Source organism: Enhydra lutris, unplaced genomic scaffold (assembly GCF_002288905.1).
Source record: "Enhydra lutris kenyoni isolate GAN:26980312 unplaced genomic scaffold, ASM228890v2 scaffoldscaffold23, whole genome shotgun sequence".
In the NCBI taxonomy this organism is placed as follows: Eukaryota; Metazoa; Chordata; class Mammalia; order Carnivora; family Mustelidae; genus Enhydra; species Enhydra lutris.
In genome coordinates, this window is record NW_019154107.1 from 22,792,942 (window position 1) to 22,819,124 (window position 26,183).

General features: G+C 40.5%; 1 protein-coding gene across 5 annotated transcripts in view; it reads right to left on the reverse strand.

Annotated features, from left to right (window-relative positions):
• The window catches only part of LOC111150467 (calcium/calmodulin dependent serine protein kinase), a 117,531-nt gene that overhangs the window by 55,255 nt on the left and 36,093 nt on the right, over window positions 1-26,183 (reverse strand). For all 5 annotated transcript variants that reach the window (XM_022507940.1, XM_022507939.1, XM_022507938.1 and 2 more), the window contains exon 5: window positions 17,451-17,572. In XM_022507940.1, the coding sequence (XP_022363648.1) occupies window positions 17,451-17,572 (122 nt within the window). The remainder of the gene's footprint in view (window positions 1-17,450; window positions 17,573-26,183) is intronic.

The following is a 26,183-nucleotide window of genomic DNA, read 5'->3' on the forward strand; positions in this document are numbered from 1 at the left end:
GACACAATGGATAGCTAAGAACAGATGGTGATTCTCAACTGGCTGCACTTGAAGCAGAAGGGCGAGTAAGAACCATGGCAGGAAGGGGCAGGGAGAGACGGGGCTCACTTTGTCACCATCAGAAGTGAGTCCTTGTTGTCTCCTCCATCTATCCATCCATCCACCAACTGAGCTCCTACTATGTACTAGGCTGTGCAGTTCTCTTTACTGGGGTTATGAAAATGAAAAAGAGGACAGTCTTGTCCTCAAAAAACTCCCAGATTCCAAAGACACATAGAGCCAAAAGCCCAGAAACCTGTGTCAGCTGGATCCTGTTGAGAGCCTGAGAGCAGTATGGTTCCCAGCGCTATCAACTGGAAGGGATCTCAGCTGAGTGAGCCCCAAGTTGGAGACTATCTGGAAATGCATGCATAAGATGCCGACCTTCATTTCTCCACTTCACTTTCTGGGACTGGGTTTTTGCCTTTGGGACTCAAAATATTTTAGCGATACCCACAACAAATACAAACCATTTATTTGTTTATTTTTTAAAGATTTTGTTTATTTATTTGACAGATATCACAAGTAGGCAGAGATGCAGGCAGAGAGAGATGGGGCGGGGGAAGCAGGCTCCCCGCTGAGCAGAGAGCCGGAAGCAGGGCTCAATCCCAGGACCCTGAGATCATGACCTGAGCTGAAGGCAGAGGCTTAACCCACTGAGCCACGCAGGCGCCCAAATACAAACCATTTAGAAATGTGGCAAAGCAGGTAAAGAAAAAGTCCTCCATGGAGGAATGCTTTAATGCAATGTAACGTTAGTGTTTTAAAACAGTGGTCCGAGAAATATGTAGCTTTTCAAATTCTCGTTCTTAGGGATTCAAAGTCCAAGTGTAGGTGGTTTTGTGAAGGCTTTGTGAAGGTTTTGTGAGACGTGGCTGGGTTTTGAGAACAAAGGAAGGCTGCAGCATGCATAAAGACTATCTAGAATGATATGATTTGGGACTTCCTCTGTACCTCTTGTACCTTCAGCTGGAGCCCAGAGCTAAGGCCTATAGGAAGGAAGTAGCACCGAGCCTGCTAGAAAGCTGCCAGACCGTCCTTCTAGGGCTTGCTGGAAGGCAGCCAAAATGGCCCTTCCGTACTCACCCGCATGCCCCGTTCTGCCTACAGAGGCAGAAGTCTGGCGTCTGTCGGAGTCACAGGATGAGGAGACCAAGTATTTGATCTCCCCTTCCTTCCTCCGGGGTAGGAGGGCAGAGGGAGTTGCCTTTTTCCTCATGCCAGGGAAGGGTGGTCGGTGCTCCACGAGAACCGCACCCAGAAAATGGAGGTGCCAGTAACGAGAGCTCGTTATCTCACTCTCTGGAGGGATGCTTGCCGAGTGGCAGTGACTTAGGAGGCCCATCTCGGTGTACCGGGGGTACTGTGAGAGAGAGTGCTTGGGGCGGCTTGACAGGTGACATTTGTGGTCCCGAGTAAAGACATATTGATGCCTGCCTCTCTCCTGGCCGGGGCAGCCCTTGCCAGCAGGGTGAGGCTGGCGGTAGGGCACCCCACACCTGTAGTGTTTCCCATGTGTGCGTTTCCCATGAGTCAAGGAGCTGCCTCAGAGTGTGATCCGGCTGCAGCCATCTTGATGGAGCCCTGTCCAAGAGGGCTGCCTGCACGGAGCAAAGGGATCCAGGAATAATTAGCTGTGGGCTAACGCCTGGGTGCAGGAGCTGAGAGGGTGCTGCTGAGGCCAGCTCCAGAGTCCACTGATGATGCAGAACCCAGGACAAAGCCAGCATCTGACGACTGCCACATCAAGTGCATCGAGAGCCAAGAGGACCCTAGTTGCCCGAGGGAAAGGATTCTGGAACATGCTGTTTAAGGGCTGCTTAAACGGCATGCTGCTTTTCCATGACCAGAACTGCTCTCTTTTCCATGACCAGAATCTTGAGTTCCCTGACATTCAGTAACAGCGCCTCACATGGGGCTGAGTACACTGGAGATGCTTAATACATGTTTCTTTAAAAAATAAAGGCATATTTGAGCTGGTGCAGAGGAACTGGAAATAGATATTTCAAAAAAAATTTCAGAGTGACCTAAAAATAAACAGACTGGGAATACTTTCTTAGCTTGTTTCTTTAGGAACCAGGTATCATTTATCTTTGGTCCTTCCTGCATAGTTAAAACTTTCCCTCAAAATTAAGAAATCTATTTTGACCATATTTCTTTTGGGTGTGTTTCAAGGCTGATTTACTTCATCAAATATGGTTCAGCTCCTCCACTTTTTTAAAGGTAATTTGCTTCTTCAGCTCCTCCATTTTAAAGAGGAAGCAGAGGTCCAGTGACGTTAAGTGTCACACTCAAGGTTCTGTAGCCAGAACAGCAGTGACTAGACCATGAACTCCTGATGTGCCATCCTTTCTCTCATACCAGACTTCCTTGCTTTATATTAGAATTCAGGAACACACAAAGTCTTCTGCCAGGGAGACAACCTTCAGCAAATATTTGGGGAGGGAACTGTAGAGAATGCTACTTACAGGTTGTAGGAAAAAAATACTAAAAATGATTTGGAAGATATTAGCCAATCAACTGCAAACCTTGCCCTGTTAAAGAATGCTAGAATTCTATTCATTTCCTGGTGATAAATATCTCAGGCTTTGTGACGGTAAGGATTCTGTCAGCCACTCAGCCTTGCCCTGTATGCAAAGGCAGCCATTAACAACCCATCAGTGAATGGACATGGCGGTGTTCCAATAAAACTTTATTTCCAAAAATAGGTGGCTGGCTGGATTTGGCCTGAGCACCATAGTTTGCCAATCCCTGCTCGAGAAGCTTAAGTTCATGGTGGATTGAAATGGTAAAATATATTTCTTTCTGCTATTTGCTTTCCTGCTATTTGAGGATATCAAGTATATTTGTTTTTGAACTTTGTTTCATTTTTCTTTTTTTTTTTTTTTCAGAGAGAGTGAGTGTGGTGGGGTGGAGGTGGCGGAGGTTGGGAAGAGGGGGATAGGGAAGCGTAGGCAACCTCCACATTTAGTGTGGCACCTGATGCGGGGCTCGATCTCATGACTCTGAGATCATGACCTGAGCCGAACTCAGGACTCGGATGCTTAACCAACTGAGCCATCCAGGCGCCTCCTAAGTTCTTACTTCCAGTTAACATACAGTGTTATATGAGTTCCAGGTGTACCACTGTGACCCAATACTTCCACACATCACCCAGAGCTCATCACGAGTGCCCGCCTCAATCCCATCCCCTATTTACCCCATTCCCCTGCCTGCCTCCCCTCTGGTAACCCTCAGTTTAAAGGTATCGAGTGTATTTGTAAAGCTGAGGTGTAGAAGATGAGGCAGAGGGAGGGAAGAATGTTAATAATTTATCCCTAGAGAGGGGCCTGGGAATCGCTGCTCAGCAGGGGGCCTGCTTCTCCCTGTCCCTCTGTCCCTCGCCCTGTTCATGCTTGCTCTCTTGCTCAATAAATAAAATCTTTAGAAAAAAAGTTATCCCTAGAGAGAAAACAAGAATGAATCTGTTACTGTTCTCTCTTTCCAATGAAGTTAAGGTTCCCCAACTTCAGCACTTTTTATTAAAACACACACACACACACACACACAGCAGAACAAGGAAATGTGGACAGCTGTAAGGGGAACAGACTGTTGGACGCTGTCTCAGACACATCGCTCTCTGCTCATCTCTGGAGCTGGGTCAGATATGGCCACACACAGCTAGGTGCACACGCTTAATCTTTCTGCCTTAAGAAACAGAAGTACAGTTCTGTTAGGAGGACACAATTCTATATTGGAGATGGGCTATTTTAAACAGAGCAGACTAAAGTTGGTGGTAATATTAAATTCAACTTTCCTGAGAGTGTACTTCCAGACATAAAGATGAAACCTGTTAAGATGTCACTTTTTATTCATATCCCACACACTAAATCAAGTTTCCTTTTTTTTTAAACCATACTCCCATCATATCTCATGCTCTTCTGGTTTCTAGCCCTCAAAGAGAAGCTTTTGTTTTGCTCCCAGTTTATATGCAGCATTCCAAGATCAACATTTAAAATGGAATGGTTGGCAGAGAACCATAAAGTTACTCTCACGGGGTTGTATGTCCCACTAACTTTAGCACAGAGGAAACCAAATCTCAGGACCAGAATGCGTACTGGCTGAGATAAGATGATAACTTTTGCAACGAGACTGCAGAATGGCGAATGGCTTTGTAGAGTTGTAGGGAACTCCACTCAAGTTCATGAGCAACCACCCTCTTACCACTTCCTTCAAAGAGACTGAACAAGCTGCCCGCTGGAAAGCAATTCAAGTTTTCAAGAGTCAAATATTTAGCTGAAAAGTATGTAATGAAGTGTGTCTGCGATCCTGGTACAACAGATGAGAATGCTGTTCACGGATTTACACTGCCTAACAATAATGGGAATGACTTGCCCTGGAAACATGGCATCTTATTTAAAATAAAACTTTCTGTACAGTTTGAGTTATCTGAAGAAGCTCAGTGATTAGAAACAAGCTTCAATGTGTCACTTCTTTTTAGTGAACCTGGGGTCAGCTGTTGATATCCAACAGTATTTTTTTTAAGATTTTATTTATTTATTTGACAGAGAGAGATCACAAGTAGGCAGAGAGAGAGGAGGAAGCAGGCTCCTTGCCAAGCAGAGAGCCCGATGTGGGACTCGATCCCAGGACCCGGAGATCGTGACCTGAGCCGAAGGGAGAGGCTTAACCCATTGAGCCACCCAGGCGCCCTCCAACAGTATTTTTTAAAAATACGTTCGAAATCTGGCAAACTGTGAGGGAAAGGTGATTTACTACGAAAAACAAAGCTGGGGGCACCATGATGCCTGATTTCAAGCTATACGACAAAGCTGTGATCACCAAAACAGCATGGTACTGGAACAAAAACAGACACATAGATCAGTGGAACAGAGTAGAGAGCCCAGATATGGAGGGACCCTCAACTCTATGGTCAACTAATCTTTGACAAAGCAGGAAAAAGTATCCAATGGAAACAAGATTATCTCTTCAATAAATGGTGCTGGGAAAATTGGACAGCTATATACGGAAGAATGAAACTCAACCATTCGCTTACACCATACACAAAGATGAACTCTAAATGGATGAAAGACCTCAGTGTGAGACAGGAATCCATCAAAGTCCTAAAACATAGGAGAACATAGGCAGTAACCTCTTCAACATCAGCTACAGAAACTTCTTTCAAGACACGTCTCCAAAGGCAAGGGAAACAAAAGTGAAAATGAACTCCTTGGACTTCATCAAGATAAAAAGCTTCTGGACAACAAAGGAAACAGTCAACAAAAAAAGATGCAACCCACAGAATGGGAGAACATATTTGCAAATGACACTACAGATAAAGGAATGATATCTAAGATCTATAAAGAACTTCTCACTCAAACTCAACACCCAAAAAACAAATAATTAAGTCAAAAAATGGGCAGAAGATACGAACAGACACTTCTCCAAAGAAGACATACAAATGACTAACAGACACATGAATAAATGTTCATCATCATTAGCCATCAGGGGAATTCAAATAAAAACCACATTGAGATACCACCTTACACCAGTTAGCATGGCAAAAATGGACAAGGCAAGAGATAACAAATGTTGGAGATGTTGTGGAGAAAGGGGAACCCTCTTACACTGTCACTGTTGGTGGGAATGCAAGGTGGTACAGCCACTTTGGAAAAGTGTGGAGGTTCCTCAAAAAGTTAAAAATAGGGGTGCCTGGGTGGCTCAGTGGGTTAAAGCTTCTGCCTTCGGCGCGGGTCATGATCCCAGGGTCCTGGGATCGAGCCCCACATCGGGCTCTCTGCTCAGCTAGGAGCCTACTTCCCCCTCTCTCTGCCTGCCTCTCTGCCTACTTGTGATCTGTCAAATAAATAAATAAAATCTTAAAAAAAAAAGTTAAAAATAGGGCTAGCCTATGACCCAGCAATTGTACTACTGAGTATTTACCCCAAAGATAGAGATGCAGTGAAAAGGGCCACATGCACCCCAATGTTCACAGCAGCAATGTCCACAATAGCTCAACTGTGGAAAGAGCCAAGATGCCCTTCAACAGATGAATGGATAAAGAAGATGTGGTCCTTAAAAAAAAAAAAAAAGATGTGGTCCATATATACAATGGAATATTACGCAGCCATCAGAAAGGATGAATACCCAACTTTTGCATCAACATGGACGTAACTGCAGGAGATTATGCTGAGTGAAATAAGTCAAGAAGAGAAAGTCAATTATCATATGGTTTCACTTATTTGTGGAACATCAGGAATAGCATGGAGGACATTAGGAGAAGGAAGGGAGAAATGAAGCGGGGGAAATCAGAGGGGGAGATGAATCACGAGAGACTGTGGACTCTGGGAAACAAACTGAAGGTTTTAGAGGGGAGCAGGGAGGAGGGATGGGTGAGCCTGGTGATGGATATTAAGGAGGGCATGTACTGCATGGAGCACTGGGTGTTATACGCAAACAATGAATCTTGGAACACTACATCAAAAACTAATGATGTACTATATGATGACTAATGTAAGATAAAAAATATAAAATGGGATTTTCAAAAATTTAAGAAGCTACAATGAAACTTTGCAATGAACTTCTATAACCTATCCTGCTCACAAATCTAAGAGTGATTATGCATTGAGATAGTATGATTTACAAAAAGAAATTAAAAATGATTATGCATTGAGATATTATGATTTACAAAAAGAAATTAAAATCACCCAGGGCATTTTTCTTTTATGGGATTAAAAAAATACCTTTCCTCTCTGCACCGAAAATCGTTTTTCCTAAGAATTAATATTCCATAAAACTTCTAAAAATCAATTTAATTTTTAAAAAATAGTTGAAGGAAGCCCTCAAAGATTAGTTTCACAGATGAATCTCCATTTGTGTGGAGATAATACACTCCATTCATTTGAAGAATATGCTTTCATTTCATTTGCGCGCTATCCTTCACAATTTCTATTTTGTGCTGACTTTCCCTCTGAAAAGTCAGAAAAGATGTAAATAGCTAAATTTCATAAATTTTATTTTTTAAAGGACTTATTTATTGATTTGATAGAGAGAGACTTAGCGAGAGAGGGAACACAGGCAGGGGGGAGTGGGAGAGGGAGAAGCAGGCTCCCCACTGAGCTCCCCCTGATGAGGGGCTCGATCCCAAGACCCCGGGATCATGACCTGAGCTGAAGGCAGATGCTTAATGACTGAGCCACCCAGGCGCCCCTGGAAGTTAGATTTACCTTGGAGAAAGGTTCAGGGGCTGCCCACCACTGCTATGGCCCAGGTTATTTTGGGTAAAGTTAGAAATACGTATCTGATTTTGTGCCCAGTAAGAATGGTTCTGGGATCCCTTGAGTTAGATGTTCCAGGAAAATGTTAGCCTTAAATGCTAGCTTAAATCAAGCTTTAGAAAATCACGATGGGGTATATACCCTTACCTGAAGTCTTAAGAAGAGGCCCAGCTGGCTTAGTCGTATGCTACTGTAACTAAATCAATTATGAAAGTTTTCCTCTGGCAGCAGAATAGGAAACTGAACAATCAGTTCACCTGGGCCAATTTGAGTTCTTCAGAGGGATGCAAAATACTGTGGATTTTGACAGTGAAAGTACCCCAAAGGAGGCCCTCGTTTGGTTTAGGTTTTAGTGTCTGTGTACAGAGCTGCTTTTGTTTCCTGCCCATTAGAACATCGTACTTATGGAGATTTATTTATTTATTTTTAAAGATTTATTTATTTATTTATTTGACAGACCGAGATCACAGGTAGACAGGCAGGCAGAGAGAGGAGGAAGCAGGCTCCCTGCTGAGCAGAGAGCCCGATGCGGGGCTCGATCCCAGGACCCTGAGATCATGACCTGAGCCGAAGGCAGAGGCTTAACCCACTGAGCCACCCCAGGCACCCCTGGAGATTTATTTTTGAAACCAAGAAATTAAGACTTGCTTGACCTCCTAGTTCCGTCTAAAAAGACCATCCCTTCGGTGGCCTAACAATATAGGCCACTGTGGCAGATTCTGGGTAGCTGACAGCTCTTTCTGAGAAACTCAAGCAGTGGCCTCAGATGACCTAACATGACTGTTCTGTCGGCCTTTTTCAGTTGGCAATTAACTCTAAAATTAAGCCCGGTAAGAAACAAATCATAATGCCTATTCTTTTTTTTTCTTTTAAAGATTTTATTTATTTATTTGACAGAGAAAGAGAGATCACAAGTAGGCAGACAGGTAGTCAGAGAGAGAGGGGGAATCAGGCTCCCTGCTGAGCAGAGAGCCTGATGCGGGGCTCGATCCCAGGACCCTGAGATCATGACCTGAGCCGAAGGCAGAGGCTTTAACCCACTAAGCCATCCAGGCGCCCCCATAATGCCTATTCTTGAGCAAGCAAAAGAAAGCATAAGGAAACACCACTAGTTAGATGATGCAGGAGGCTTTATTCTGCTTTTACTCAAGCTTTCTGAAATATGGAACTTTTTAATACCAGATACAAGCGTCTGCCTACCTATGAGAAATTTCACTAGGATATGAATATCTTTTCCATTAAAACACTAACATTAAAGAAGTGTTGAAGCCTCATTTCTTTAAAATTTTTTTTAAAATTTATTTTTAAAAGATTTATTTGAGAGCGAGAGCATGAGAAGGGGACAGGGGCAGAGGGAGAAGCGGACTTCCCACAGAGCAGGGAGCCCTACGTGGGGCTTGATCCCAGGACTCCAGGATCATGACCGGAGCCCAAGGCAGATGCTTAACCAACTGAGCCACCCAGGCGCCTTGCAAAGATGGATTTCTATTGTGGCAAGTTAAAAGAGAACACAAGAGTTTGGCAGAAGAGGTTTTAATGAGACAGTGTTAGATCGGCCAGAAAGAGGAGAAAGCAGCTATGTTCTTGGATTAGGAATGCTGCAAGCCAACCCCATCAAATATTCTTCAAGTGAGCATGTCACATTCCTTTCTGGGGGAAAACTCCTCCCTTCCTTGAGAACAGCATGAAGAAGAATCAGGCCTTGTTGCACTGTGATGGCTTTTTGAACATTCCTCTGCCTTCTGGTAAAGTTGACTGTGGTGCCATAAAAAGAGAGGGGCACTCAGTGGCCAACACTGGGACCAGGGACAAGCTGATTCATTACTCTTGGTATTTCAGAGTAAATTCCAGTCCCTGTTTTAAGAAGTAATTCGTCTGAACAAATAAGGGAACCAGAGAGACTCCTACGGTTAATCATAGTTTCAGTAAAAATCACACATTCCTTTCACAAAGATGTAGAACACAGGAGTTAATGTGGTGCCCCACAGAGAGCAACTGCCCGGGGGATGGAATGAAGGCTGGATTCCCTACTACTGGACAGGCTTAGTTTTCAGAATTTGGTCTTCTCTGTTATACAATGGTCTATCAAAAAGCATTCATATTGGAAGAATGGATAAACCAAATGTGGTGTATACATACAAGGGAATAGTTTCGAGCCTTGAAAAGGAAGGAGAGAGTGACACACGCTACAGCCTGAATGAACACTGAGGATACTAGATGAGGTGAAATAAGCCAGGCAGTCATCGAAGAGCAAATGCAGTAGGATTCCACTTACACGAGGTATCTACGCTAGTCAGAGTCCCTGAGGCTGAAAGTAGAGCGGTGGTCAGCAGGGGCTGGGGAGAGAAGGAACTGGTGGGTTGCTGTTTCATAGGTATGGGGGTTTCAGTTGCGGAAGCTGGAAGGAGTTCTGGAGGTGGACGGTGGCGATGGTTGCGCCAACAGTGTGAACGTACTTATTGTCACCGAATCGTACGCTGAAAATGGTTACCATGGTATGTTAATGTCATGTATATTTTACCACAGTAAAAAGACAAAAATATTGGTATTAGGTCATATTTGTTAAAAAGCTGTGAACTTTGGGGAATGACAAATATGTATTTGCATGTAAAAGAAATGAATAGCTGAAACACGTTGCTCTGAGAAGGTAATCCCCTTATTGAAAAAACAGATAAAATTATGTAATTCATAGTGTTTTTATTTTTAAAAAAGATTTTATTTATTTATTTATTTATTTATTTATTTATTTATTTATTTATCAGTCAGAGAGAGACAGCACAAGCAGGCAGAGTGGCAGGCAGAGGCAGAAGCAGACTTCCCGCTAAGGAGCCTGATGTGGGACCCCATCCGAGGACCCTGGGATCATGACCCGAGCCGAAGGCAGCGGCTTAATCAACTGAGCCACCCAGGCGTCCCTCATAGCGCTTTTAAATTAGAAAAAAGTCCATTTGGGCTTCTTTCATGAGGCACAACAATGCACTGGTTAATAAAAACAGTTCTTGGGACAGAAAAGCAAATTTAGCATTCTCAAGTCAGTAAGTGGTAAATTCTTAGCCCTAACATGAACTGCTGAGAAGAGGAAGTCAGTGTGCTGACCCTGTGAAATCTGCTAGGATGACCCCTTCACGGTGGGCTTTGGGCACTGGTGAGGGCAGGCCGTCTGGCTTTGCTGGACTGGTGTCAGGACACAGGGACAACTCCAGGAGACTGGACAGTGCTGTTTATAGTCGGAGTGATGGGTTCCAAAGACATTATGGGATCCAGAGTACACTATAACCTATAGCACATGGAAGGAACTTCCAACAGTGCTTGACCTTAAAATAATATAAAAAGGGTAAAATAGATTTTTTTTAAGGTAAAAGGGAATTCCTTCTCATTTTTCACTTTTGAAAGCTTTATTGGTGCATCATTTATAAACTACACAATTTGCCCACTGTAAGTGTACAGTTTGAAGATGCTGAGTAAATTTATACAGTTGTACAAACCACCATCTTAATTCAGTTTTAGAACAGTTCCTTCATCCCCAAGAGTTCCCTTGTGTTGAATCTAAGAGCTCCTGGCCTAACCCAAGGTAATGAAGATTTACTCCTACATTTTCTTTACAAGTTTTTATTATTTTAAGCTTAAAATGGATCTATGATTCATTTTGTGGAAATTTTTGGTGTGGGGTGTGAGGCAAGGGTCTAAGTTAATTTCTTTGCATATGGATAGTCATAGCACCGTGTTTAAAAAAAAAACACCACCACTATCCTTTTTCCACTGAATTGCCTGGTGCCTTTGCTGAAAATCAACTGGGTCACGAACGGGAAGGTTTATTTCTGAACTCTATTCTGTTTCACTGATCTATATGTCTATCCTTATACCAATACTCAGCTTTTGCATTATGGTAGCTTTGCAAAAAGCTTTGAAATCAGTTCTCCAACTTTGATCTTCTTTTTTCAAAATTGTTTTTGCATTTCCATATAAATTTTAGGATCAGCTTGTTAACTTCTACAAAAAAAATTCTGCTGAGATGTTGATAAGGGCTGTCTTGAATCTATAGGTGGATATGGGGAAAACTGTCACCATAACAATACTGAGTCTTCCAATCCAACAATCTCTCTCTCTTTCTCCATTTATTGTGACCGTTACTTTCTTTCAGCAACATTTGTAGTTTTCAGTGTATGAGTCCTAAACTTCTTTTGTTCAAGTCACCAAATATTTTATTCTTTTCAGTGGTACTGTATTTCTTTAATTTTACATTCACATGATTTACTACTTGTAAAACTACTGATTTTGTAGTTACATTCACATGATTTACTGCTGTGTAGAAATACAGTTAATTTTTGTATATTGATCTTTTATCCTGCAGTCTTGCTAAACTTGCCTATTAGTTCTAATAGATTTTTTTGGTAGATTCCTTAGGCTTTTCTACATACAAGAACATATCTCTGTGAGAAAATGGTTTTACTTCTTTTCTTATCTGCATAACCTTGAATTTCTTTTTCTGGCTTTACTGCACTGGCCAGAACCTCCAATACAATGTTGAATAGAAATGGTAAGAGTAGACAATACTTTGCTTTGTTTCTGGTTGTACCCGTTTTCTATTGCTGCTTAATGAATGACCATATACTTAGTAGCCTTTCTTTTTCTGGCTAAGTTTGCTGATATCTTCATTAAGAATGAAGAAAAACTACTTTGAAAATATTCAGGATATATGCTATTTCTAGCTCTCTTTACCCTAGGAATTTTGTGTCATGTGGTAATTTTCTACTGACACTAATACTTGGGCATTAGTTACAGTTATATACTAGTTTATCTATATTATAGAAACAGATATGGAAGTTTTTGCCCACCAGTTAGAAAGAGTGGAAAGGGAGATCCTTATACCCACAGTGAGCAGCAATGCACTTCAGTCTCCAGCCCCAGGAGGCAAGTAGCACAAAGGTCATACCACTGGCCCACTACCCAGCTGGTTTTTCGTATCTGCTGAAGCTCATGCTCAAGGCTAGCAGGGACCCTGAGAAGGTCCCAGTAGTTCAGCAGGTCCACAGGCCTTAATATTCTAGACAGTTAAGTCTAACTCGACTAGATTACGAATTCATGGGAAATTTAGCTTTGGCATTTCCTGACTGGTAGTCTATTTAAACATCCAAACTTAACAGTGTACTTCTCAAACCCCAAATTGCTGGAAAAATCAAATCATTGCAGAAGTTCCAGTTTTTCCCACTTTAGGAAACCTTTGAGTTCTAAAAATAAGATGTTGCCAAATAGGACTACTAATTTAATATCATCTCAAAAAAGCAAAAGAGTAAATCAAGAGTTGTAGTTTCCCAGTGCTGGATTAAAAAAAAACTCTCTAACTCTCCCTAAACAGTAAAAAACTGCAATAAAGATGTTGGTAATACAAAATATGGAGGATTCCAGACACTGATTTATTTCTAATGCAGTACTTTAAAATATCAGTTAATCTATAATAAAAATCTACATATAAATCAATATAAAGTGTTAAGTTGCTACTGCAGTGAGCTTCTGCTCTATTAATCTAATCACAAATTAAACATAATTTTAGGACGTCCAACAAAAATAATTTAATTAGGTGGGGCTTCACATTTACTGTGGAAACAGCAGTCTGTAATGAATGCTAACAGCTGTTCAGAGGTATGACAGATGGTGGGTGAATGTTTAAAACTAGTTGTCAAAGTTTGGCAGAGAGAGAGAGAGAAATGTGTCATTTAACAATGTTTTATAACATTGTTGACTTACAAAGTAAACATTTATTCTGCAACAGGAAAATTTCCACAAGATATTGAGAAGATCAAGGATCACCACCAAATAACATTCGCAAAATGCTTTTTAACTGAAAAAGCCTTGATTTTTCAGTCTAAAAATGCATCTGTCATCTGACAACCCAATGTATCACACACAAGTTGCAACCCAAAACGAACTCAGACTACCATTCAAAGACCCAAGTACACCTTAACACCAATTCCCAACAAAGTTCACTTAACGAGTGACCAGGTAAGGTTAAATTTGTGTAAGTTACACTCACACCTGAAGAATCAATTCAGGGCAAAATCAGTTTTCCACGTGGTAGTGGGCTGAATACTCTCCCCTCAAAATTCATGTCTGCCTGGAGCCTCAGGTGACCTTATTTGGAAACCGGGTCTTTGAAGATGCAATTAAGATGTGGTCATACTGGGGGGCGCCTGGGTGGCTCAGTGGGTTAAGCCCCTGCCTTCGGCTCAGGTCATGATCTCAGGGTCCTGGGATTGAGCCTGCATCGGGCTCTCTGCTCAGCAGGGTACCTGCTTCCCCCTCTCTCTCTGCCTGCCTCTCTGCTTACTTGTGATCTCTCTTGCTCTGTCAAATAAATAAAATCTTTTAAGACTTTAAAATATTATTTAAATTAAAATTTTAATTTTATTTTATTTAAATTAAACAATTTAATAATTATAATTAATAATCAATACTTATTTATTAATAATTATTTATTATATTAAAATAATTAAATAATTAAATTAAATTAAAATTTTTTATTTTATTTTATTTAAATTAAAATATTATTTAAAATAAAAATTTAAAAATAAAATTAAAAAAAAAAAGATGTGGTCATACTGGATTAGGGTAGGCCCTAAATTCAATGACTGGTGTGTCTTTATAAGAAGGCTGCATGAAGGCACAGAGTCACGCCCATCCAGAGAGAAACCCCACGGGAAGTTGGGGGCTGAGACTGGACGGACGCATCTATAAGCCAAGGAACCGCCAGGGATCACAGGCAACAAGAAGCTGGAAGAGGCAAGGAAGGAGGCTTCCTTGCAGCCTTCGGAGGGAGCACAGCCCTGCTGACACCTTGATTTAGGACTTCCGGCCTCCCAGACTGTGAGAGAATAGATCCTGTTATTTAAAGCCACCCAGTTTGTGACCCTTTGTTGTGGCAGCCTCAGCAAACTCATACACAGGCCAAACTGCCTTTTCCTAGTAAAACTGATCTGTATATTTTATGCACAGACCATCTCTGCACAGGGCTTATAATTTGTGAAAGCAGACATATGGACCAAGTTAGACCAAACACAGTTCTTCGTTAAGCCTCTACCTCTCTCCCCAAAATGAGGAGCGGCATATATATGCCAGGTAGAACTGGCTGGGGAGCAAACATTTAGAAATTTCTGGATTGGTTTCCTTTTTTTTCTAATCTCTCACTACAGATTAAACCAGGTGTGTTTTACTAGAATTCAGATCAGAAAGCATTTCCCCTCTCAGTACAACCACAATATTTCTCCTTGTGTTTTAATGTAAATTCTCTCAACACAACAGATGTTTTGTTTCCTTCAAATTTTAATAATATTTCTTCGCATTTTCAAGCTTATTATTTTGAAGGCATGACTAGAAAAAATAAAGTACTAAATGATCTGTCGTCTCCTATAGGAACTTAATCCTGTTTCTTTTTGACAGCTTAAAACTGAGGACATCAAACTTAGTTATTTAGAGTGTTGCTGAAAGAACAGGAATTATTTAAATGTAATAAAGATAGTTCACAAAATGGCTCCGTGGGATTAAGTGACAATCAATCCATGGTCCACAAAACTATGCTACTAGGTGTCACTACTTGGGATCCTTCAAAAAGGAACCAGTGTTGGGGAGCCTGGGTGGCTCAGTTGTTAAGCATCTGCCTTCCACTCAGGTCATGGTCCTAGGGTCCTGGGATCGAGCCCCGCATCGGGCTCCCTGCTCAGTGGGAAGCCAGTTTCTCCCTCTCCCATTCCCCCTGCTATGTTCCCTCTCTCGCGGTCTCTCTCTGCCAAATAAATAAATAAATAAATAAAATCTTTAAAAAGAAACCCCCCAAAACCTAAAAAGGAACCAGTGTTGATTCTGTAAAACAAAATGATTCCAATCCAAGCATGGGCTATGGAACATTAGAAGGAAGAGAAATGAATGGTCAAAGTTTGAAAAGCTTTTTCTCAAGAGTTGGTCATACTATGCGCCTTCTTACTTAAGCACTTCAAGTATGAAAAAATTGTTTTAATCATTACATTTCTCTATATGGCAGCTACTTGAATACCTCACTGATTGTACTAGTGAAATGTAGTCTGTTCGTTCTGAGACAAGAGCTTAACGAACTATATTCATGGACTCTAGATCATGAGAGCACATTCCAGTGATGGCTTAGATCATTCATGATGATAGCTTTTCGTTGAAGGATGGGTCAGTTTGGATCTTCAGAACCCAGCACTGCCCAGGGACGGCCTTACGGTCGTGTCATTTCAGGGGGTGGGGGGTTCTGGGGTTCACGTGTAGCATTTGTCTGCAAAGTTCTGCAGACATGGCGTCTTTTTCTTGGGTACAGCGCCTTCTCAGTCCACACACTCCTTTTCCAATTGAGATGCACTGAGAGGGCAGATCCTGACACTATAGACACGTTCTTAAGTTTATAATTCGCAAGAATCCAAATGAACTTTAAGCATGTTTTTCCTAACACCTAGGAGTCTCTTCTGAAGTTGTGCCAATGTCGACCCAAGAACACTGCAGTTAGTCCAAGCACATGTTTTCAGTGAGGTCTGAAAGGCTTAGCATTGGGCAATAAGCGTGGCTTGGCTCAGTTCCAAAGTCCAGTCTGTGTCTGAGTTCTCTGGCCCTCCTTGTAGAAGCTAGCAATATTCTTCCATTTCCCCTGCAGTCTCAAGCTGGGTGGACTCATATACCTTGTTCCACTAGTCAGAAAAACATAACCTTGAAAACTTGTTTGGATTTCTCTGAGCCTTTCAAAGGCAAAAGGTCCTTGATCTAAAAGGTTAGTAGATCTTAGCAATGCCCTAACCACTGAAATAAACCAAATCTCCATGCTCCGCTACAGCTTCCTTCGAAGAGCTCACTCGCTAGTTTCACTAAAGGGCAGGACTTGTGTGGGAAATTCCCATTTGCAAAAACCCTCTGCATCCTGTGAAGCAAGGATAGACAATGATAATGAAGCCAATGAATTAAGAAGAGGAAGAAATGTTAAGAGCTCTCCACCAAATGGAATGCATTTCAAAGGCTTTCTGGTACCTGAGGAAAATAACAGTTACTTGAAGTTGAACTTATCTGAAAATGCCCTCAAATTTACTTAAATTATACTAAAGAGAAGGCGCATTTCTTTATCCTGCTGAGTGCATTTAACTTTATTGAAGGGCAACTGACATACATAATCGTAATATACGTAAATTGTACAACGTGAGGATTTGATAAATGTGTACACTGTGAAAGGATTCCATAATCAACTTAATTACACATTCTTCACCTCACATATTTAACCTTTTTTTGGGGGGGTAGGAACACTTAAGTTCTTTTTTTTTTTTTTTTAAAGGAGATCCTGCGTGTAGATAGGTGGGGAAGGGCAGAGAGAGAGAGGGAGGGAGAGAGAATCTTAAGCAAGCTCCAAACCCAGTGCAGAGCCCGACAAGGGGCTTGATCTCATGACCCTGAGATCATAACCTGAGCCGAAATCAAGAGTCGGACGTCCAACCGACTGAGCCAGTCAGGCACCCCGTGAGAACACTTAAATCCTACTCTCTTACCAGATTTCATCATATCATACAGCATTATCGACTATAGTCAGTCACCATGTTGTATATTAGAGTGTCAGACCTTACTCATCATATAAGTGGAAGCTTGTCCCCTTTTACCAACCTTCCTCATTTCCCTGAGATCACGACCTGGGCCAAAAGCAGATGCTTAACCAACTGAGCCAACCAGGCACCCCCCCATCTCATTCTTTTCACCTGCTGCCCAATATTCCTTATTAGGGGTGCACAGGCCATGGTTTATTTCCCTGCTGTCCTCTGTTCACTCTTACCCCCAGTCTATGATTAATGTTCACATCCCTGCATCTTTGTACCTGTTGAGGAGTGTTTTTCTAGAGTAGAGGGATTCTTCTAAGAGAAACACACATATATACATATACACACACATAATTCTTTTTACAGTGACTTGCTAGGCTATATTGCTTTTGTACTATATATTTTATTTTAGTTATGAATCTAAAGTGGATGATTTCCCACATTTCTCACAGACTTAAGACTGAAAATGGGCTGTTATGATGGATGTCTAGAAATTCATGTAAATTAAAAAAGGCACACTAAATATTCAATTCAGTAAAAATAAATAAGTAAAAAAAAAAAACCCAGACAGACTTACATCTAGTAGTGTGTGGAGATGCTGATCCTGGAAAACACTGTGTAGAAAATCTAAGTCCTTTTCACTGCAGTCTGTAAGTGCGTGAATTTCTTCCAGGCTGTCCAGCACCTGTGAGACTGCTCCTAAGGGGAACAAACAGGAAAGAAAGAGCCAGAACAGAAAGTCAATGTCAAACTAACCTTTGTAACCTCAATCTTACATTTCAGCACAATGGACCAACAAACATAACTTCAAAGGTTCATGACTTCACTGGATAGACTTAAATGAACTTCATATTGCTTAAGGATAGAGTATTTTCAGTGAGTTTCTGTTTGTGACAATGTATTTGTGTGCTTCTCATTTTTGAAAGTACACTGAAGCTGGTCTTACTTGAATTAACAAAATGTGTCAACTATAACTGAGCTACTGAAAGATCTGGGTGCAGCAAGATATATATTGGGAAGAGTGTGTCATTTCTTTTACCCCACGATGTTTTGAAATATTATAGAAATCACACAGGTGAGCCTTCTGTACCAGTATACCCTATCAAGAACTGAAGGTAAAGCCACCTGTAGCTCTGAGGGAAAAACCTTTGAAGGATGGGTGCTCCTGCGGAGTAAAATAAGCTTCTTAGGATTTTTTTTCCCCCCTTAAAGTAGGCTCCATGCCTAGTGTGGAGCCCAATGTGGGGCTTGAACTCAAGACCCCGAGATTAAGACCCAAGCTGAGATCAAGTCAGACGCTTAACTGAATGAACCACCTAGGTGCCCCAGCTTCTTAGGATTTTTAAGGCTCAAACTTAAGTTAGCATTCTTTCTCCTTCCTTTACGAAGTCAAGGTAATCAAGTTGTTCTCAATCTGTTGGGCCCTTTTCATTCAAAAGACAAAGACAAAGGCTGAGCATACTGACTGACACTTCCAAATACCATATTAAATATTACGGCCACTCATTCTTGCAGGGCAAAGAAATGGTAGTGGGATCACTTTCTTTAAATTTCTTCTTACAACCAGGAATCCAGAGAGGTATTAGTAAGGAAAGCTACATACTGGGGAGCAACAAAGTCACTTACACAGCCTTAAAGAAATGCTAAGCCTATTTGACTCTGCAGACAACGTGCACATACATACTCCAGAGAAAGAACCCTAAGAGGCTAGGCGTTGGAACATTAGTGTTTGAGAAATTCTAACAGTAAGTGCCTCATTGCATGTGTAAGTCTTGGATCAACAGTTTTCAACCAGTGGTGATTTTGCCCCCCAGGGGGGACATCTGACAGTCTGCAGACATTTCTGTTATCACAACTGTGGTGGTGGTGGGGGGATGGTTTGTGCTACTATCTGTTTAGTGCATAAGGCCTGGGATTCTATTAAACATTCTACAATGCTCACAACAGCCTTTCACAAGAAAGAATTATGCAGCCCAGAATGTCAACAGTGCTGAGGTTCAGAAGTTCGGCTTTAGATAAGGAAAAATCTTGGATCTTTCTGTTCTGGAACTCTATGCTGTTTCTAATTGCTTCTGGTCTTGGACCTCATCCAATCACATGCACTTATTGGTGAGAATGTAAATTAGTATCACTTTCCCAGAATGCAATCTGGTAACATGTATGAAAAAGAGCCTTAAAAATGCACATGTACTTTGATTCAGTAATTTCATTTACAAAACCTACCTTAAGGAAAAAATAGGAAACGCAACCAAGATTTACGTATGAGGATATTTATCATATAAAATGGGAGAAAATATCAAATACTTAGAGAATGATTAAATACAGAACATCCATATAATGGAATATATAACCAAATGGAAATTACTTTTGAAAAATTTTGAAGACCTAGAGAAATCCGTATGATATAAAATTTAAGAAAGAAGAATGCTAAACCACATAAACTGTATATTCCCAATTATGACTGAAAAAAAAATACACAAACTCAGGAAAAAACAGAATGAAATACACCAAAAGCATAACAGCAGTGATTTTTTACTTTCCTATTTATAGTTCATTCTGTTCTTGTCCATATGTTCCAAGTTTTCTACAGTAGGAAAAAAGTTGCTATATAAGCAACTGCTTTTTGTAGTATGCTTTTATTATGCGAACGATTCAGGGTGTAAGCCACAAATCAAGTGGTTATCCACGTGGAAGTTACTGTGGCTAATTTTTTTTAAAAACAAATTTGACTTTTTGAGATAATTGCGGATTCACATGCAGTTGTAAGAAATGATACAGAGATCTCATGGAACCTTTACCCAGTTCCCCTCCACGGTAACATCTTGTGAAACTCACACGACATCACAGCTGGGATACTGACATTGGCACAGGCAAGCTACAGAATTATTTCCATCCAAATGAAGGATCTTTCACTTGGCCCTTCTATAGCCATCCTCATTTCCTCCTATCCTATCCTCTCTTAACCCTTGGCTACTACTAATCTGTTCTCCATTTCTAGAATTTTGTCATTTCAAGGATGCTATATAAATAAAACCATACAGTATGTGATCTTTTGTGATTGGCTTTTTTGACCCAGGATGACCTCTGGAGATACATCCAGGTTGTTGTGTCAATGGCCTAATCCTTTTTATTGTTGGGTAGTACCAAAGTCTGACCATTTATCTATTGAAGGGACTGTGGGTACTTTCAAATTTTGAGTAATTATGTCTACCAGGCTCTTGATATTCTTTCACTGAAAACATTAAGTGGCTATCAAGTAGGATAAACAAAGGTACAAAGGACAAATCAGTCCTCATTTCCCTTTCTGTTCCTGAAAATGTATTAACCAAATCCACTTCCTTCTACCTGTTCTTCTTGTGACTTTCACTTTGTTCTGAGCAGGGAAAAAAACAAAACAAAACAACCCTCCGGAAATTAGTTCAAAGCCAGCTCTCTCATCATCCCTTACTGAAAGCCTTGTAAAATAAGAGATGATGTGAAGAAATTAGTTCCAATTGTCCCATGGAACACTGGCCCCAGCATATCAATAGCAGGGTTAAATGATACCAGGTTTATAGGGTCACTAAAGCCAGTTCTAAACTTTTGGACTTGACAAAACTGCAATGACAGAAATACCAATGAAATGTCTTTTGTACATTAAAGAAATTCAACAGATACTACAGAAACCCAATTATCATTTTCATTCAGTTACCTTAGTGGAATCTTACCTAGTTTTTACGGTCTCTACCAGTATCGCTTACCTAGATACATCATCTAGGTGGCAGTTTATTAATACTATAAGATGAAAATAAAACCACCTTGTATCTACTGGATACTGAGATGGCAAGTCTAACCACCTGGAAGCAGTTCTGGCTGTACCACTTGCTCATCTGTGAACCCCCAGAGCTCCACGCAATTCCTGTCCCACCAGCGTGCCTACTCCATGGGTGACCCTGCAGGTATGCTAGGTCACTCTTCTGTGCTGTGATGTCCTTAAGGCATGTCTATATTTGATTCATTTTAAAACATCCACAAAGCATGCCCTGAATTAAGTTCTAAGGAAACATCATCATCATCATCATCATCATAACAGGGGCTCCCAGTTCTCAAGTGTTTATTACATGCCAGGCACATCCTCAGGACAACGCAGTAAGGTAGATAAGTTACCTGACCTTCCTAGATAGGGAACTGAGGTTCAGAGAAGTCAGGGAAGGTCACAGCTAGAAATGGTAGAACCGAGACTCAGCCCTAGCGTGTCTGGCTCTGAAGTCTATGCTCTGCCTGACCTACTGCATGGAAACATGCAGGAGAACCAGCGACAAGAAGCTGCCTGTGGTTTATGCATGGGTATGGAGGTTAGACAAGAACCCGATCCTTGTCGGGTCACACAGTAACTGAAATCTTTATTGAACATTCCTGCTTTTCGCCAGGTGCTAGGCAGGGGCTTCTGAGAAAACAGGGATGATCCCTGGCCTTGAGAAAGGGGCTCTCAGGCATCCTATACCCTGAAGTAAATGATATACAAGGGGAAAAAAAACAAACTATCACAGAAATAGGCTGCCCTGTGAGGAGCTGATGCAAGCTTAGAGAGGAGGTGGTTGAGCAGGAATTTGACACCTCCACCCGGGGGCTCATCTGCTCGGATGGACCTAGTGAATGGTTTGCTGGAAAGCACAAGGCATCTGTTAGCCGAGGTCTCCAGGAGGCAAGACCCGTCAGCTCAACGGGTCAATTTATCCTCCTTGGATCTTGTCACCACTTCTGAACTGATTTATAGTCTTATCTTCTGCTGAAATGTGGTTAACCTTGTGGGTTTTCAATAATGAGAGGAAGCCTTTCCATACCGGTACTCGAGCTACCTTTTTCAGTTTCTGAAAAGTGCCCCAAATTTTAAGTTTCTGAAATTAGGTAGGAAAATTACAGCTTTTCTTCCATTTTTCCCTTTATCTTTCACATTGAATAAACACATAGTTTTGGTCTAACCTCAAAATCTTTCTTTGCCTTTGATCATTTTAACACCTTCTGTTCTGTTTTCTTTCTTTCTTTGGGTATGAGCAGCAGAAGCACAGAAAAACATTCTTTGTCTGATACATATGTATCATTGATACCTGCAGGTCAGTACCAAACCCATCAAAATGTCCCATAATTTTTCCATTCAGTATAAAATGTAGATGTACATAAAGACACTTCTGGGGCTTTTCCATTGCTGCTTGTTTGAAACACTGAGACAGTAGTAATAATGAAGGCAACACGACCTAACACAGTACAGCACACATGCAGGCTCTTAACTGCTATTAGTATTTACTTTGTGGATTAATATTGTTCTATCTGAAAGAACTCTTCACTTTTCTCAAAAACTGAAAAGGATTTTTTTTTTTCCTATAAAGCCTTTGAATCAAGTCGTAACTGCCCTGAAAAAAAAAAAAAAATCAATAAATAGCACACAAGTTCACCTCGGAGGGCGATCTGTTTAAGGGTGGGATTGTGGGTATTTTATTCACGTTTGTGCTCCAGGCTGCACTTTGTTAGGGGGCTTTGTACAAAAAGACAATGATATGTGTTTGATTAAGACGACTTTTTCTGAGTAAATGCTGAAGAATTCATAACGTAACACGTAACCACAGAAAACAGCTTCCTTTACAGCCCCATTTCCTTAAAGTTGTAATACAATTATTTTGATACTTAAATCTGCAGAACAGTTTATAATTTCCAAAGTGCTTTTATACTCATGACCTTATGTCATTCCACAATAACCCCGTCCTGTAGGCAAGTGTTTTTATACTTGCAAAACTGGAGGCTCCCTAGGGTCATCTGATTCTGGGGCCACAGCTGTGAGCAGAAGAGCGAGTCCCCCAAAGTCAAGTCTGTAACCCTGAGTCCTTCTACTACAGACTGGCTCTTCCGGAAACCATGTTTCACCCTCAGCAACACATCGGAATAATTTGCATCGGGTAATGAGAGGATATCCAATTTCTAGCTTCTCTTTAATCTCAATTTTATTTCCCACATAAGGTTTATTTTTGTGGGCCTTGGTCCAAACTTTCAAATGATAAATTTATTAGACAGTAACCAAGCCCTGCCTTCGGGATAGTATTTTATTTTAATTTCTGCACAATTCATTTGGTGATCAAGTTTGTATCTAAAAATTAGGTTGATAATCATACACTTTAACTGTGAACATCAATTCATGTTATTTTTCATTTGTTTCAAAATGAGCAGCAGAGGGGTCAACATTACTAGACTGCACCCCTAAACACTTCAGCATAGATTTTAATACTCCTTTTTCTGTCTCAGGTAAAATATACACAGAGTGAAATATATAAATTTTAAGTGTGCCATTCCATGAATTTTGATAAATGTATATACTACATACATCTGATAATTGCATACACACATATGCAGTTATTTAAGTAACAAAAATTTGTATGTGTATATTTAAAAAATTATATGTATAGCTACAAAACCCAATGGCATGGAGCAAATTCAGCATCTGAATCCAGTCTAGCTTTTTCTGAAGAGTTAATAGCCTCTTTCCTCTTATATTAGCAATCCCAATTATACAACACTGAATCCACTACACACACATTCCTATCACCCATTCAGTCAAAGCCCCACCCACAACAGTGTTTAAAAAAATCTGCTTGCTGAAATGTAATTTATTAAGTTAAAATTCACCAACTTAAGTGTACATTTCCATCTCTCCAAAAAAAGTTCCCTCTTGTCCCTTTGCAGTCAAATGCTTCCCTTTCCCCCTCTGGACAACAGCTTTTATTCCCACCATACAAAGCAAATTCTGGTTAATGATCAAGTTATAAGCAATAGTGAAACCTGTAATGAACACTGTATTTTAAACTTAAGCATTGTACTATATCCAATTCAAGCTATGAAAACTTACACATGGTGATAAGATTCTTTATGTGTATCATGCAGATATCTCAAAATTTAGAATTAAAAGAAGTAAACTCTGCAAATGGATTCTATAAGAGCACAGATGCTATAATTCTAATGCCATTATGCTTGTTAAAATGGTCTGTTTTCAAACAGCAGCATCACTGGGCATAGATTTGTCAAAGTACTTCAAATAAACAATCTGCTGGTTAAGTGCCCATTCAAATAAAACTTTACAGCTAAGGAAAAGCACTACTTGATACCTCCAAGATGCTTTCATTTCCAAATGCCATGATAGGTCTACTTAAAAAAACAAGAGAGGCATGATAAATCTAGAGAAACAAAGGCAGGTACAAAGAAGTATCTCACATTCTAATAGTCATTAACTTGTATGTGGTGGGCAGCCTCTACGATGGCCCCCAAGATCCCTGCCTCCTGGTATTTACACCCTTGTATAATCAAATCCCTTCCCTGGAGTGTGGGTTGGACTTATTAACTCACTTGCAATGAAGAGAATAGGGCAGAAATGATAGGATGTCACTTCCGAGATAAGGTTATAAAGACTGTAGCTTTTGTCTTGGGCACTCTTACTTTTGCCCTTCCTCTTTGATCATTCATTCTGGGGGAAACAAACTTCTGTGTTGTGAGCAGCCCTCTGGAGAGGCTCAATAGCCAGTAAGGAACTGAAGCCTGTCAACAACCATGACAGTGAGTTTGGAAGAGGTTTCCTTCCCCTACCACCCACAGTTGGGCCTTCAGATGAGATCACAGCCCTGGACGACTGTTTGACTGTAGTCTCATGGGAGATCCCAAGCCAGAGGCACACAGCTAAACTATGCCCAGATTCCTGACCCACAGAAACTTTGAGAGGATAAATCCTGCTTTGAAGTGATTCAACACACAGCAATAGACAATTGATGTACTGTGAGATTAAAAAAAAAAGATTTTATTTATTTGACAGAATAAAAGACAGGAAAAGAGGGAGCACAAGCAGGGGGAGTGGGAGAGGGAGAAGCAGACGCCCCACTGAGCAGGAAGCCTGATGTGGGACTCAATCCCAGGACCCTCGGATCATGACCTGAGCCGAAGGCAGATGCTTAATGACTGAGCCACCCAAGCGCCCTTACTGTGAGATTTTTATATTAAATCAGCTGCAATTGGAGCTACATGTAACAAATGTAAGAGGATGTGACAATGTATTCAATTATTAGCATTCAGATTTTCTAATTTATCATTGTTTCTTATATACTTACCGCCAGTAAGCAAAATGTAGAGGTAAAGTTTTATATTATTGTCTTAATTGAAATTATTGAAATAAATGTAGATTCATATGCAATTGCAAGAAGTGTATACTTTGCTCCATTTCCCCATTGGGAGAATTTAACAGAACTATAGTATAATACCAAACCCAGAATACTGACATTGATACAATCCAGCCATCTTATTCAGATTGCCTTAGTTTTACTTGTACCATTTGTGTGTCTAATTCTTTTACATACTTTTTACTTTAATGTTGTCACATAATCAAATTGTGTCCTTTTGTAATTCAAATTCAGCCATTATATTAGTCCTTATAAATGATCTTTCTGATGGTAAAAGTTGCTGAGACACATGAATTCGGGGCTTTATTCCACAGCTCCATATTAATTAACTAAAAATTCAGTCAGTTATAGAGAGTAATAAAAACTGCTTATAGATTATGTAATCATCAAAAGAAAATTCACTTACCCTGAAACTTTTCTTGAAAGCGAACCATAAAATAAAATGTTACCTTTTCTCCCAAATTAATGTACTTGTGCTTGAAATTCAGATGTGAGATAATATTAAGTGCAATTAAAATTTTAACACTGCCTATCTTCCTCTTATGAAAGTGAGAGGTTAGTATTATTTGTATGACAGTGCTTCAGGAAATCAGTACAGCCATGTTTTGATTTTATGGTCAGGCAGTGTTAAAATTCATAATCAACATCTAAACAAACAGCCAAAGAGAAAATCAAGCTGCTTATGAACCATGCAAAGCCAAACACTTTTGCATAAAAGATAAAGCTTAGAGGAAAACAAAGGGATACCTACTTTCTGCTGCTAGGAGTCCTACGAGGAAGGCAGCATATGGACAAACAACAAACAGTATGATTTTAGAGCAAGCAGGTTATCAAGCTGCAGTTGGGCCCAGTAGATGAGCCATAAGAAGCACGGTCCCCCAGCTGAGCCCAAAGTGAGTCCTTGTGTTCCATGAGCACATTCCCTGGGGCTGTTAAGGATTTCAGTCATTAAAACACTGGGTTGGGATTCTGACTTCTTTGATTTGAAATATGAGAAAAGAATATTTGTACTTTGGACTGTTAAGTAACAAAGGAAGGATACACTGTTCATCATATGATTAAACTCAACAAATTCTAGTGAATGTATAACGGACTAATTTTGATAAAATAGAAAAAAATAA